Source organism: Mauremys reevesii, linkage group 5 (genome assembly GCF_016161935.1).
Source record: "Mauremys reevesii isolate NIE-2019 linkage group 5, ASM1616193v1, whole genome shotgun sequence".
Taxonomy (NCBI): Eukaryota; Metazoa; Chordata; order Testudines; family Geoemydidae; genus Mauremys; species Mauremys reevesii.
Genome location: NC_052627.1, coordinates 14361331 through 14377286, shown reverse-complemented (window position 1 = coordinate 14377286; position 15956 = coordinate 14361331). Strand labels below are relative to the sequence as shown.

At 46.4% G+C, this 15956-nt stretch overlaps 1 protein-coding gene across 1 annotated transcript; it reads right to left on the bottom strand.

Annotated features, from left to right (window-relative positions):
- Positions 1–1941: 1941 nt before the first annotated feature.
- Positions 1942–10954, bottom strand: JCHAIN (joining chain of multimeric IgA and IgM). The gene is made up of 4 exons (XM_039542630.1): positions 10772–10954; positions 5748–5880; positions 4577–4657; positions 1942–3614 (listed from the first exon to the last, which is right to left on the bottom strand). The coding sequence occupies exons 1-4, from the start codon at positions 10833–10835 to the stop codon at positions 3413–3415; spliced, it is 480 nt and encodes a 159-aa protein (XP_039398564.1). The 5' UTR covers positions 10836–10954; the 3' UTR covers positions 1942–3412.
- Positions 10955–15956: the final 5002 nt, after the last annotated feature.

The following is a 15956-nucleotide window of genomic DNA, read 5'->3' as shown; positions in this document are numbered from 1 at the left end:
ACCCTGGAGAAACTGTCAACACCCACGCCTACAGGTACACCCCACGGGCAGGAAGTGGCCCAGCGACGGCCGACTCCAGTGCTGCCTGAAACCTGGTCGGTGTGTTGCGGCCAGGATCCCCACTGACCTCTGCCACTGTTAGGGCCCTGTGCTGGGACAGGGTCTCTCCCTCCCCCCTCGACTTTAGGCCAAGAGGCCTGCATTTATCAGCCACCCCACCAGAGCCAGGACACCCAACTATTTGGTGCTCTGCACCTGCCTGCTCTGAACGTTTACTGCTCTGCCCTGCCGCTTATAGCCAGAGCCCCTTCAGACAGTGAGTCCGCTCCACCCTGGAGTCTCACGCCAGACTTTGCTAACTCCCCAACTGCGGGCAGCGCCCACTAATGTAGTGAGGCAGACTGGCCTCCCACTAACCACCGCTAGCCCACTACACTCTGGCACACAGGAAGTCTGTGGCAGAGCAGGGAATTGAACTCGGGTGTCCCAAGGCCTAGGCTGGTGCCCTAACCACTGGACTGTCCATCCTCAGTCTCATTCAAGTGTGCCTCCCAGGCATACCCAAAACTCCCACTCTCTTAAAGGCCTTACTCTGACATATGTTACCACTAGGAATTTGTTGACAGTCAGGAAGGACTACAGTGGATGCTAAGCCCTGCCTTGAGACAAGGAATATTGAATTTTTGTAACCCTGACCTTAACAGGTGACTGGAGTCCAGAAATAAAGTTCAGTCTCTTCCCAGTACTTTTGTGTGTCACAAAGCTCCTACATGCTTAATACACTACCATTAGCAAAGGCCCAGAATCTCACAACAAGATGCTCCAAGTTCCTGTGTCCACATTTTAGCCCCCAAATAAGTGGTCTGGCTTTCAGAAGTACTGCGTACCCAGAAAGTCACTGACGTCAAGAGTGCTTTCTCTTTAACCATGTCAGTACAGTACACTATAGAAAGATTTGATCTTGAAGGCTTTCTTCCTCCTTTATGTGTTTTTTATTTCTTAATTAATCTGATGAACTATCTTATTTCATAACGTGGAAAAAATAAAATTGGACATGTATGCCATTTAATGTCAGGCTGTGATATTAATTGGCTCAAAAGGCTATTTTAATCTTCTGTAGCCTCTGATTGTGTTGATCAAGGGTGGGTGCTACAAAGGTTGTCGTCTCAGTAGGGAAGGTGTTTTGGATTTGAAGTGGCAGCCCTGATGACAAGCACTATTTTGGTTTCTATTTGAAGGCACTCACGCTGTACAGACCCAATATGCCGGCCACACAGTAAGATCCTGCCATTTACAACACGCAGGTACATGAACAGCAGGATTGGGTCTAAACTGGCTCACAGTGGCCCATTCATGCAATGTGTTGAGCACTTTGAACATTCCCACTGATGTAGGCTGGATCTTGATATGATAAAGCAATGGAGCTTCATTGCAGCATTGAAATTCCTTGATGAAAGTGTAAGCATCTAATCAATACATCACAGTGGGTTTGCCTGTAACTACAATTAAGGCTACGATTTAGTCAGGGGTATTTTTAGTAAAAGTCATGGACAGGTCAAGGGCAATAAACAAAAATTCACGGGTGTGACCTGTCCATGACTTTTACTAAAAATACCCCTGACTAAATCTTGGCGGGGGGGCAACAGCACCAGCTACTGGGAGCTACTCCAACAGCACCCGGTGTGGCTGTCCTTGGGGTCCCTGGAGCAGCTGGCACCGGAGCCAGCTGCTTGGGCGGCCCTGGGATCCGCCACAATAGCCACTGCAGAAATCACAGAGGTCATGGAAAGTCAGGGAATCCGTGACTTCTGCGACCTCCGTGACAGACACGGAACCCTGACTCTAGTCAGTTATTTAGTGCAAATTCTTCTTCTTCACCTGGAGGAAAACCAGTACAGACCAGACTCTTCCTTTTAATGCCATTTCAATTTCACACACAGATAGTTGCAGAAAAATCTATTTAATTACTTCAATCTTGCTAACAAAGCTGAAATCCTGGGTACATGGGTCTTGCTCTATTTTGTTGCAACATGAAATATGCCAGGGTTTCTCAGAATAGCCTAGGGATGTGCAACCAATTTTTATAACAGGGAGGAATGTATCAGCCTTCTCAGGGGTAATTCTGCACACAGTTTATGGACTTTCACACATGACTGCTTAGTGAAAACACAAGGGATGATGCACTCAGATGTGACGAACAGTGCATTGCAATATCAGCCTCCTTGATGGGTGAGAATTCCTTCTACAAACAAGAGAAAGGAATCTAACGAGGGCCCCGTTCTTGCAATCAGAGTCGTGCAAGCCCAAAGGCTGCCAATGCACCTCTGAATGCAGAATCAGGGCCTAGGCCATTTATTTATTTAAACTGAAAGAAATAATTTGTTCTCCCCAGTGTTGGATGAATTGGAGAAAGCATTAATAATTGTCAGTATGAAACACAGAGTAGTGAAATATCATTGGTAAGTAGCTCAATCTCGAATATATAGGGAAAGAATAATTTATCATTCCCGTAACACATGGTATTTTGGCACCATTTCAAAATACTCAAGAGCAGCAACATCCTCAGTCTTCTCTAAATATGCAGGGATACACTGAGAATGTGATTTTCAAAGCCACATAAGGGATTAGGATGCCCATTAAAAATGAACAGAAACTGGGTTTCCAAATCCCAAAGGCATCTTTGAAAGCCCCATCCTGAATGACCTCCTTCTCAATAATGGCACTGATTTCTATTATGCTCACAGGTGGGAGTGTAACAGTATGGTCTTGTGTTACTTAAAGTTTGTGCATAGGATTATTTTAGATCATTTAAGTGGGGTTTTCCAAAAGAGCACAAACAAGGGGCCGTCTCAAATGGCACACTGATATTGTATGTGCAGGGCTAAAAGGTATTGTATTAACCAAAAAGACCATGACCCTGGAGAAATTGCTTTGGAAAACATAATCGTGGAAAGCTGAACCCAAACACTGGCATGGCATTTGGATGTCACTGTTTCTATATATAGAGAACAACAAATCCTGTCTTTATTACTAGGGCAAAACTCCCACTGACTTTAATGAGACCCTCATCTGAGGCAGGACTGAATGAAGACTGTCCAAGCCAGATCCCCCGCTGGTGTAAGTTCGTGTAGTTCCCTTGATTTCAACGCAGTTACATTGATTTGTACCAGCTGAGGATCTGCCTCACAGTATAGGATTTTGCCCACCATGCATAATTGGCTTAATTATTCAGTTATATTTATTACCACCGGGTGCTATAGAAGGAAGGGGTTACTTTTCACGTAGCTAGCATGTTAACTGTGAGGAGCTGATATTTCAGACGCTGTCTTTCTTACCATGCTAATATAAATGTGTTTTGGTCTGTGGGGGCAAATGACAGTATAACAAGGCACTCTAACAGCAGTGGTTTAATCTAATCAGCGTAGCAGGATTCTGGAGTCAGGGCTGCTTGGACGGTGTTGATCTTCCCGTCATAGAAAAATGGGAAGGTTTTGGTGTAGCATTTGTTCCTGTCATAGGTGTAGCAGGTATCGGAACTGCTGCAGTTGTTGCTCTGCCCAGCAGTCACTATCCGGTCACCCAGCTCCACTTCTGTGGGATCACATTTTTTGCAGCTGGAAGACAGATAGGATGGAATGCATGTTAGTCACTGAAAGAGGCCACCACATGGGAGAGGGCTCAAGTCCTCATTGCTACTTTGGCAGTCACACGTCAGTCAGGCTTTGCTGTCTCTTTAGGCTCTGGAGCAGCCAGGCCCTATCCTGATTTAGGAGCAAATGGCCCAATTCTCTGGCACCAGGGCCCAGCCCCCAAACCTGCAAAAAATGATGAGTCAGGTCCCCAAAATGATGAGCTTGGTTAGCAGTAAATGTGAGGTTCTTTTTATTTGCTTTCCGGTTTTTGAGTGTGCACTTGGGTAACTTTTTCAAGCTTTTCTCTGCACCCACGAGAGCTAGAAACTCACTTTTGTCTTTAATGAACTCTGGGATTCTCCTGTGATCACATGACTCCAGGAGCTGGGACTTTACTTAAAAGATAAAATATTTCAAGACTCAGGATAAAATCATGAGTTAGAGCAGCAGAGAATTTGACCCAACATCTTACACTTACGTAGGCTGAATCTCACTCACATTGGATTAAGTCTCAGCAGAGGTGAGATTCCTGCCAGCTTCATCACTGTCTATGCTAGTAGTCAAGGTCCTGTTTTGCCCCATGAGCTCACATGGGTATTGGATTTTAATGTATTGGTGCTATGTGCATCATGGCACTATTTTAAAAAATGACATTTTATGAAGGGATTTGTTTAGTTTCTACATCTAAATTCACCATGGTAAATCCTGAATTTCCTCTCTATAGGAAGGACAGGCGTGTGGTTAAGTCACTGGTGTGGAGGTTGGGGATTCTGTTCTCAAGCTCTGTAGTAGAATTCCTGTAACCTTGGACAAGACACATAACTTCTGCCTGAATTCCCATATCTGTCTAATGGGATGTGATGAGGATTAATTCATTGCTGTTTGGACAGTGAGATGGAAGGGCAAAGTGTTCTGAAATTAATGCAGTAAAGAAAATTACTCACAGCTCAGACAGCCGGTAGACAAAAGTGGTTCTCACTGGTGAGGTGGGATCAGAGATGTTCTTTCTGCTCATCAGGGGGACTCTAAGGGGGAAAAAAAAAAAGAGCAGGACTATCAAGTGACCACACATTGCTCTGATGAATTCTGCAAGCTCCATAATGTGTCATGATTATTCTGATTCACAGAATCCACGTTTTTATCTTGTTCTGTGTTCAGATATTTTCATCTCTTCCCCTTCCACTCCCCGTGAAGTTTCAGATACTTGATCTGTAGAACGGATATGTGTTATACCTGGACTGAGCCTTCACTACCCTCTAGAGCGACAGGGTCTTTCTTGCATCATTGCCAGACACCACCAGGGAAAGACTGGAGGGTGTCAAAGCACTGCACCGTGTTAGGCCACTAGTGAGTGATGGAACATGTTCCACAAGTGCCACTTGCCACAGATGATGCTTTCAGTAATGACATTGTGGCACTGATGTTCCTCCTGCCCTCTCTTGAGCTGGTGGAAACCAGGACACAACACATATGAGACTAGCTCACTTTCAGGTGGGTGGGTGGGTGACTGACTCCCTCACTTTCTTGAAGTGATCTCTTCCTGAACTCCCATGGCTCCAATGCTGCCCTCCTTACTCAGTCAAAAGATCCCTCACTCAGTGGGAGTAAAGAATGCAGAATTAGTCCCTGTGAGCGGACAATTAACTAGCTAATTGCATCATGGGAGTTCGGCATTGGCCTCTCCCAGGGACAAGATCTCAGACTTGCAATCCTATGTTCTGTGCCAGCCAGTGTCCCTAATTATCAGGACAGGAGAAAGGCTACTCTTGTCTCTGTCAGTGTATCTTACAAAGCTACTATCAACCCTTCAGAAACATTTCTGAGTTGCGTTTTGGACTGATGGACAAAGCACCATGCAGCTGGAATTCAGCAACATGTAGTGTGACATGGGCCATTTTCCACTAGTGTACAGCACTGTACACTACAAGCAATTGGAGCACTAAGTGGGTGTCAATTAAATCGTCATTACTTAGACTATGACACGAAAACCAGGACATAATGAAACCCTCTCAAGTCCCGTAACTAATATGCTGAAGTAAGACAAAGAAAAGGAACCTGCTGTGCCGTGTCACCTCATCTTTACCTACTTCAAATCAAGCATTGTTTGCCACTTACATGACTCGTATGTTTCTCACCAGGACTTTTTCCTCAGGATTGTCTTTAGAAGGGACAAACTTTGAGGTCACCCTTGCACATTTACACTTGTTATCAACTAGGACACGCTCTTCCGCCTCCTCATCCTCATAACCTGGGAACACAGGATGGGTTTTAAAAGAAGAGAAAAACAAGAGAAAAGAAAATTCTTGCCGGTTCCTGGAATTGACTTACTGTATTTTTCAGGCATCTTATCAACCACTCAGTAATGTACAATGTGGGTCTCCTCTAACATCTGCTCAGTCATTGCAGGCCCTCCTGCAAACCTGAATCCCCCACTGCTTAGCCCCCAAAGTCAGTGTGATCTCCTTCCACCACTTACTCAAACAACTGGGTCTGAAAGGGTTGGGCAGTAGGGAATGAAGCCACAAATTATGCATAGCTGGAGAGGGTCTGAGAGACAAAAGGTGCAGGTTTCCGGTTAAACAGGAGTGCAGAACCTGTGCCAATTTGTGCCAATACCCCAACTTGAGCCAAGGAAGATGTTCTGCTCCACACCAGGCAACTCAAGGGTTGTCTTTTGCTCCTTATGCAGAATACAAAGGAACCACAATGGACCAAGTATGGTCCCAATAACTGTTAAACATAAATAACACGGAAGGCCTAGCCTCATGTATACACTAGCTTCGGAAACAGAAAACCACGAGGGCCAAAAGCTATTTACAAGCTATTTAAAGGGAAACCGCTACCCTGCTTCTGTGTGCTACATCAAGTTAGCACCAACACAGAGCTCTGCCATCCCAAAACTGCCTGAAGCATGAGCAGTAACAAATCCCACCAGCTCCTCAGCTCCAATGCTGGGCAGCTTCAGCAGCACTGTCAGAACCCGTCCTGACTTCATAGTTTCTCCCCCAAAGCAGAGGGAGAACACCGTGGTCAGTGGGGAGTTCCCACTGGCAATGCTGAAACCCTTCAGCTAAAGTTTGGGCATTTTTATAGCTCCTAAGTAGTGACTTTGTCTTTACACAGCCAAATTCACCCATAGCAGAAACAGATCCATAGACTTGACCCTCCAACACTCAGGGCCAATTCTCCAAAGGTAGAAACCAACTTCAGTGCAATAAAACCCCTTGGGTTTGCATGTCCCGCCAGAACTGCAAACCTGTGTGTAGCTGGTGAAATACAGCTGCAGATAACTAGCTAGGTCCCAGATTGTATTTGGGCACCTCTGGAGCATTCACTGGGTTTGAAAGAGGACTCTGGCCATTGAGGCAGGAGCTGCTTGGATAGAGTCAGCCTCAGGAACCCTTCCCACTCCTGGTTTGTTTGGGATCAGGCAGGAAAATGAAAAGATTCAGATTGTCTGGGTGGGAGGGAAAGCCACTGTAAAAACAAGGACCCAGCTGGGAGGGTTTGAGCCAATGAACAGAGGTGGGTGGGTGAGTTAGGGAATAAGAGTCAGACTGAGATGTGAAGAGAGAAAAGAAATTGCTGAGTAGTAGCACCACCCCCCTGAGCTGGCGAGGGACTGAACCTGATTGAGGAGCTGCTTGGAGGAGAGCTGCCAGCTGCTGCAGTGTGCCAAAGGGGACCCTTCCTGACACGTAGCATGGAGTGAGCAGAGCTGAGACCACAGGGCAAGACACACCAATCCATGTCAGCCTCAGAGCGTGTGGACAGGTTTGACTGACCCCTGAGACGAGAGGTGCAGGACAGGATGGGTGCAGCTGTGTAACTCCTACCAGAGAGCCTGACCTGGGTCTGCTCCTGGGTTAGATACACATGGTGTTGTGTTTGTTAACTTGGTGCTTGGGCCGGGGGTTGACTCCCAGCCTCCTAGGAGGGAGGTTTGTTGCTGTCTGTGCAGAGGCACATGGCTGGGACTTGAGACTCCTCCCCCAACTCTGGGAATCCCTCACCTCACAGACTGCGCTTCCTCACTGAAGCAGACAGACCTCAGATGTGCTGGCTCAAAAATAGCAGCATGGTGGCCACACCAGCACTGCTGGCAGCTTGTATCTGGGGCGCTGGGCAGGTGGGTAGTCAGCCAGCCAGCCCCTGCTACCACTGGCTACACTGCTATTTTTTAGCATGCTAGCTTGAGCAGAACTAGCATGTGTCTGTCTGAGCTGGGAAGAAGCTGCAGTGTAGACATACCCCTTTGGTCCCACTTAAGTCCCTATTTGTTCATGGGACTCAAAAGTTCCATAGTCCCGACGTGGCCCTTTGAATACAGGAGAATTGCATTCTTTGAGTTACCAAAGAGCTGGCTTTCTGCAGGGTCTACATTTTTGCACACACAGTTTTGCACTTGAGTGCACCTGCAGGAATGTTATTTGTGCACTGTCACTGGCTCACACAAGTGACAAATTCTATGGGTGGCATGTGCAGGGGATTGTACTCGGTGTGTGAGTGCAAACTTAGAGGCAGCATCTGATTTCAGATGCTAAGAGTTGCCTGGGATTCAGAGCTTCCCATTCCTGCGCATTCCAAAGACTTTCCTTTCTTAACTGCCCTCTGCTGTTTTTAATCCTGACTGAAGCCTCTGCCAGGCCATCCTTCACTAGAAATAAAGGCACTGTTATCTAGTGGCTAGAGCACTTCCCTGGGACTCAGGAGTCCTGTGTTCTGTTCCTGGCTCTGCCACTGACCTGCTGCGTAACCTGGAGAAAGTCACGTCTCTATATGCCTCAGTTTCCCATCCTCACCCCTGTGCAGTCTATTTAAACAGTAAGCTCTTTGGGGCAGGTATTGTAGTGAGAGAGAACACCTAGTGCAGTGGAGCCCCAGCCTACTTAGGGACCTGTAGGCACTAATGTAAGACAAATAATGTAGCTAGAGTATAATGCTGTTTACACTGTAATCTTCTGATGCCACAGTACTTTCATATCCCCTTACTAAGGCCCAAAATACAGAACTCCATAATCGTGTTTGACGTATAACTATGATTCAGGTTTCATGGCCCTTTCCCTTCTCTGCTCTCTGCCCCCTCCACAATCTAGTTAACTGGTGAAACCAGAATCCTTTTCTCTGAAAGAACAGAGCCTTCCTGTGTCTCTGCCTCAGTGATTCTTGATCTCTTTTCAGATTTCACCTCTAGAGCCTTTTCTTCTCCCCCTCCATCTCCCTCTGCTGTTTCGTAACTGTATTATGTATTGCGTATGTAACTGTCCTCTCCAAGGATTTGCTCCAAAGGCCATTGAAGGAAGTCAGACTCCCACTGGCTTAGCCAGGCTTTGGATCAGGCCTAATTCTGTAACTATTATTCAGACCGCATCATGTCTTCCTAAATGTTCACTAAAGACTATTATGGTACACTAAAAATAATGGGCCAAATTCATCCCTGGTGCAACTCCATTGACTTCACTTATAATAATAGCGAATGTAATTATATTTAATAATTGCTCTATAATTTCTGTAAAATTTAAAACCTCTTATAAATCACAAAAGTGAAAAGACACCATCATCCCCGGCTCTTCAGCTCTATAATAATGTCTCCATGTCCCGGTGGAGCAACAAAGACTCCTTAGGAAAAGCAAAGTTTAGCAGTGGTTAAATAGCGCATTGGGAGAGCTGCTTATGATGCCTGGAGGTTGGATAAATGTATTCTGCATGTGGCTGCGTGTAAAATGGATTTTCATGAGAAATGTCTCACTTAACATTGGGTTGTCATGTAAAATGCCATGATATTTGGATGTGGCATTCAATAAAATCAATAAATAATCATCTGCAGCGCATTAAAGAAGCAAAGAAATTGCAAAATGGCTGCTCCCACACTGCTGAATTTTAAACCGTTTCCATTATTAAAGCAAGAATAAATTCAATTAGACACAAAATGGAGTCATTTAAAAACAAATGGGCCAAATTATGCTCCCAGAGAGGCACTTAGCTCACATACACCTCACTGTGAGTTGCACACACATTAGAGGCTGTAATAATTACAATGAGAAGAAGCAAGTTCAGCTCTCAGTTGACCTGGTGCATATTTGACAATCGACCACTGTCACCGATTCCTGTACACTTCTGCAGCCAAATTCTGCACTCAGCTACATCGCTATGAAATCAATACTTTTAAAGATGTTATAAATTAATGCAAAATGTAGCCCTTAATGTTATCAAGATTAGAGAAAATGCAGGATGTAATGGACCCTGGCGGTTTAACAGCAGAATAGAACACAGAATAGAATTTGACCCAAATATACCTCTGGTGTAACTCAAGTTACACCATTGTATAAAAAAGTCACATAAATAGTCAGTATGTATTACCTGTCAACTATTTTTACTATTCTCTATGGACAAGATTCTTATCTCACTTAGACCAGTGTAACCCAGGAATATCTCCATTTAAATCAGCAGAGTTACGTGGTGTAAAATTATAATGAGATCAGAATCCCCTGTTGTAACAGCCAGATTCACTCAGAAAGAAGTGTTTAGAAGCCTTTAATTCTAGCTAGGCAAAGTCAGTCTTGTGAGTTTCCTGGGTAGGAGGAAGAGAAAACACTTGGACTTTCAGCTCATTGATGCAGAACCTCTGATTAAAAGAGGAGTTCTCAAACTGGGGGTCGGGACCCCTCAGGGGGTTGTGAGGTCATTACACGGGGGGTCGTGAGCTGTCAACCTCCACCTCAAACCCTGCTTGCCTCCAGCATTTATAATAGTGTTAAATATTTTTTTTAAATTAATTTATAAGGGGAATTGCACTCAGAGGCTTGCTGTGTGAAAGGGGTCACCAGTAGAAAAGTTTGAGAACCACACAGCTAATACTAAGGCGTTCCTGAGTAGCTAGCGATCACTCTCGTAGCACTGCAATAGGGATTTTTCAAAACAGCACTCTTTGGGTGCAGAGACAGACAAAGGCCCCAAATCAAGTCCAGTGAAGACTGATTTCAGTGGGTGTTGGGTCCGGACCTAGCAGAGGGAGGCTTGTCTTGCCTGCCTATTAAGATCACTGATGCCAGGTGGCTGTTCAGCCGAGCTACCCAAATGCAAGTTTATATTTAAGCATCATTTATAATGGTCTTCATTTCATTTCATTTCACACCTACCTGCCACAAGAGCAGCCCCCAAGAAAACTGCCAGGACTCCCCACAGTAACAAAGAGGTCTTCATCCTGCCTTCCCTTCTTTTGAAGAACTTGAGTTTAGAGGAGTGTCATCTGCCTATAAGGGTGTGTGCAAATGATAGAGCTATTTGTTTCCTAAAATAACAGCCCAGAGTGCTAGCTCTCTAACACCGCTGTAAGATGTGGTTGGGCGTGTTGAAACCAGACACTGCAATTGGTTTAATGCTCAAGTGAAGATTTTGGTTCTTTCAAAGATCTACTGATGGGTAGAATCATTGCAGCACTTTTAACTCGGTGTGCTGCCAAGCAAGCAGTAGGGCAGCAAAGGATCCCAAAGGGCCACCAAATTATGCTGGCACTAGGGCCAGGATGGATCGTGTTCATTCCTAGACCAGTGACACGTTTACAGGCAGTTACTCAGAGGGCTAGGAATGGGTGGGGGGTGGGAGTGATTCCCAGATTGACAGTGGAACACCACTCTTGCTTCTAGTCCTGAGATGTCCTGAGAAATCTGACTTAAAAATCACGTGTTCGGGCTACTATTCTTTGTACTGTAGTAGCAGCTGGAAGATTCGGGCTCAGAGCCCCATCGTACTTGGGAACTGTGCAGACAGGGGCGGCTCTATGTATTTTGCCTCCCCAAGCACGGCAGTCAGGGAGCCTTTGGCGGCGGTTCAGCGGGTGGTCTGCCGGTCCCGCAGATTCCGCGGCGGTTCAGCGGGTGATCTGCCGGTCCCGCGGATTCCACGGCGGTTCAGCGGGTGATCTGCCGGTCCCGCGGATTCCGCGGCGGTTCAGCGGGTGATCTGCCGGTCCCGCGGATTCCGTGGCGGTTCTGCGGGTGATCTGCCGGTCCCGCGCCTTTGACGTACCCGCCACCGAATTGCCACCAAAGCCACGGGCCCTCCCGCAGAAACGCCGCCAAAGGCTCCCTGACTGCCGCCTTCACGGCGACTGGTGCACACACCCACCCCCCGGCGTGCCTGGAGCCGTCCCTGTGTACAGATACGTAAGGAGAGCCAGTCCTTGCCCCAGAGAGTTTGTAATCTAAATAGACAAGATGAAGGATAAACAGAGGTGAAGTGACAGAACTGGAAATAGAACTCAGGTTTCCTGAATCCCAACCTGGTGCTTTGTCTGCTCCAGAGCACTGCCTCTCTGCCTAGGCAAGCTAAGAGATGAGTAGGCATTAGTAGTTGTACCTTGCCTTGCCTGTTAATGTCTGCATAGGCAGACTGGGGAACCCCTGTTCCCTTCTGATGCCCCCACAGGATACCAATGCACCTCAGTTACGGGCTGTATATCCCATCATCAGCTCAGTGACGGGTGTAATTTCAATGGGTGACTTTATGACGACAGTGTCCATCTCCTCTCCAGCACCCCCATTCCACAGAGAACAGAGGCACAAGGAGACTTAGGGTGTGTCTACACTACCTGCCAGATCGGCAGGCAGCGATCGATCCAGTGGGGATCGGTTTATTAGTCTAGACGCGATAAATCAATCCCCGAGCGCTCTCCCGTTGACTCCTGTACTCCACCGCAGCGAGAGGCGCAGACCGGAGTCGACGGGAGCGGCAGCAGACGACTCACCGTGGTGAAGACACCACAGTGTCGATCTAAGTACGTCGCTGAAGTTGCGTAACTTAGATCGATCCCCCTCCCCAGTGTAGACCAGGCCTAAGTGACGTGTCCAACCTCATTTCATCCACAGGTCTCAGAGCATCTTACAAAAGAGATGGTAAAAATTATTCCCCCACCTCCACTTTATAGAGGGCAAAAATGAGGCGCAGCAAAGCAAGTGAATAATAGAGCCATGAACAGCACACCGTCAAATCTCTTCACTCCCATTTTAGGCTGTACCCACCTGACCTTGCTGCCCGGGAGATCTAGATTTAGTGTTTGTGAATGGAATGTGTCTTGGACATATACTGCCCCTACGTAAGATAACTACTCACATGCTGTCTTCCCCCACTGTACATCTTACTAACTGTGATCCGGATCCTGTACCTATTAGAGTCAATGGGAGTTTTGTCATTGACTGTAAGAGGGGCAGGATTGAACACAGATGCGTCTTGGGACACTGACCCAATGCAAAGAGCATTTGCACTGGATTAACAAGTATCTTTATGCAATGTTTCGCCAACGGGGGGACAGGCGGTTGTCAGTCACAACTTCCATTATCATTTCATTTTGTCACAGTTCTTTTGGCTTAATCCCGCTGTGTCTCAGATCTACGCAGCCCCCAGTACAGTCAGTGGGGCTGCCTGTCTGTAAAAGCAGAAGTTGCTCTTCTGTCTCTTCTTCTGTATACCAAGATATCTAGAAAGCGTTTCTATCTAGATGTTATATGGCACTTTCTTATGCTATGGCTGTCGGATGCATGCTGAGCTCCACCTTTAGCACAGGTTTAAAAATAAGCTTGAGTTAACCATGAGGGAGTTTCTGTTCGCCAACTGCTATTTGTTTCGGTCATTTGTTCCATAATCCAAAGATAGGTTTAAAAAAAAAGAAAACGAAAGCAGCAGAAAGCAGAATATGCAAAGGAGGCTGATTCTGGCCAGCTCTGCCTATGCAGGAGGGTTTAATTAAAAAAAAATCAAAGCTCAACCTCCAGGAATATTTTAGAACTATGTAGTCCCCGAGGACAAAATTAGGTGCTGATTTACATCCTGGGTGATCCTGTTGAGTTCAGTGGGCAGCACCCCTGGAAATCAGGCCACATATTTAGGAGCCTAAAGATGGATTTAGGATGCTAACTTTAGGCACCCTGGCAAATTACATTCTTGAGAGCCTGATCTTGACTGCATGCATACCCTCCCCACTCCTCCCCTGCACACTCAGATTGGACCCTTATTTTGGGATTAGACTGTTTCATCTGCATGCCAGGCACTTTACTTTTTAAGTATTTACTGGTATCCTAACAGCTTTTCCTCTGAAGTGAGGGATGTGATTATAGGAGAGTCTCAGCTTTTAATTTTTTTTTTAATTAAAGTTTCCAGCCTTCAGGGTTGCAGCAAAAATCTTTAAAACATGAGCCCTAAAGAATCAAGAAGCAAAAAGGCAAATAAAATGAACCCAACCTTTATTGATTTATTTTTTTTAAAAACCCCTCAAGATTTTGGAAGCCTGACTCACGATTTTTGACTTCCTGGGATTGGCAGCATTGCAGTGTGGGCCATATAGGGCCTGGCTTGCTCCCACTAAAGCCAGAGAGTGAAATCCAGGCCCCTGCCCATTGACCCATCCTGATCATTGAAGTCAATAAGAGTTTTGCCATTGACGTCAATGGAGCCAGACTTCACCCCCTGGTTTGCTTCTGACTTCAGTGACGGAAGGCTCAGGCTCACAGCTTTTTTGCCAATAGGGCCTTGGTTCTATGCAGGCTGTAAGAGGAAGTCCCCAGGCCCCAGCACAGCCACATGGGATCCACACTGATCATGGCACTGGCACGGGCATGGTGAAAGCAGGGGCTGCTCAGTAGCTGTTCCTCCACCCCACCGTGAGTGTAATTGGGCAGGAGGGGGTGGGTTGGAGAGAGGTCAGAGCCTTGGCTCCATGCCCCTCGATGTGCCAGTCAGTGAGCTGGCCTGGTGCGAGAGAGGAAATAAGCAACACCTCAGTTCATGGTGCTGCCACCTCCTCCGCCCTCCAAGCAAGAGGACTCCATCGCAACTGCACCCCCGGGACGCTTGCCAACCCTTACTCGGGAAAGTGAGCATGTGAAAAAAGGATGATAACAGAAACTATTTTGCAATCTTAACTACTAGCATCCACTATCGTTATTAGATGTAAGAAGAAGATGGGAACATTTAGCTTGTGGCAAAGTGGGGTGTAAATCTACCCCACTTTAGCCTGCCATGCATTAACTGTGTGTATGGACCCCGCTGCCACGCACGGCAGCTCCTTAGTGCATGGCAGTTACCTCACTTTGAAACAGGGCTAGATCAAAATCCACGAAGGACGTGTTAGCACATGTCAGCAGGGTCCATACAGCCAATCAGTCAGTGGCAGCTAGTGTGGGTTAGATTTACACCCCTGTTTACTAGCCATTAAATGTTTGTGTAGACAACCGCTGAGTGAAGGCTGGAGCGTCAACCTGAATTTTCAGCCTTAAAGCTATATTACTGAATCTTCTTGCCATCTAAGTCAACTTTAATGTTAGTTTGAAAGGTCTCTTGTTTTCCCCCCCTGTGGTTAAATATTTATATTAATAAGAAAAGCTGCACCTGTTCCGTGGTTTGGTTTTTAAACAAACTAGCACCTGCGCTTGTTTCACATAGAACTGTTGCTGGGTATGGTATATGTCAGCTTAACTCACCAGACCAGTGTTTCTGAGTGCATCAGACATAATTTACTATGACTCATTCTGCCATCTGCCATGCCTTTCTGCATTTGTTAATGACAGAATCACTTCAGTCAGTTTGTGTTTGATTCCCTCCCACCCCTTTCAAAGGGTGGGAGAGTAGATTAGCTGCCTCTTGTGACTGAGAGTGGAAACTATAAAAGGAAACATTCAGGTAGACAAAAAGGAAAATAAAGATGGCTTAAAAATTGCACAGGCTAAGGGCCACATCCTTCACTGGTGTTAATCAGCATAGCTGCATAGACTTCAATGGAGCTGTGCCAGTTTACACCCACTGAAGAGCCAGTCCCAAAACAGAATTTGTTCAAACAGTGTAGCTAAAGTACCCACTGAAGGAGTCTGGGCACCGCCCATGGAACGCCACGTTAGGCCCACTGCATTACCCAGTTATGCCAGATTTTAGACACCGTTGTATTTTGTAAATTACATAATACAAACAATGGGCCTAATCTGGCATAACTGCTGAAGTTAGTTATTCTAGGTATTCCTCTTAGCGTAGGCGCAATGTACTCCAGGTGGTTGTGACCAGGATTCATCATCACTGAATTTGGCCCACTGGTTGCATCATTGGCTTTCCCGGCCTGGGCCGGGTACTGAGGGGGAGCGTGACATGAACATTGATCCGTGCTCCCCATTCTAGGTATTAATTTGTTCTAGTGCCTCTGCAGGCGTCCCCTGGCAGGCTATGATCTCACGGGCTCTCATAAGCTAAGCACTGCTGCTGGGTCTGGACAGCATTAGGATGAGACCTCCAGCACCAGAGAGGAAATATCAGTGTTGCAGAGGTACTGTAACAGGTGCTGGC

Excerpts from the sequence above, each read along its gene's own strand:
- JCHAIN (XM_039542630.1), bottom strand. The coding sequence starts at position 10,835 with ATGAAGACCTCTTTGTTACTGTGGGGAGTCCTGGCAGTTTTCTTGGGG. Across the intron at positions 5,881-10,771 it reads GGGGGCTGCTCTTGTGGCAG|GTTATGAGGATGAGGAGGCG; the intron begins GTAGGTGTGAAA and ends CTGTGTTCCCAG. Across the intron at positions 3,615-4,576 it reads GTCTACCGGCTGTCTGAGCT|CTGCAAAAAATGTGATCCCA; the intron begins GTGAGTAATTTT and ends TCTGTCTTCCAG.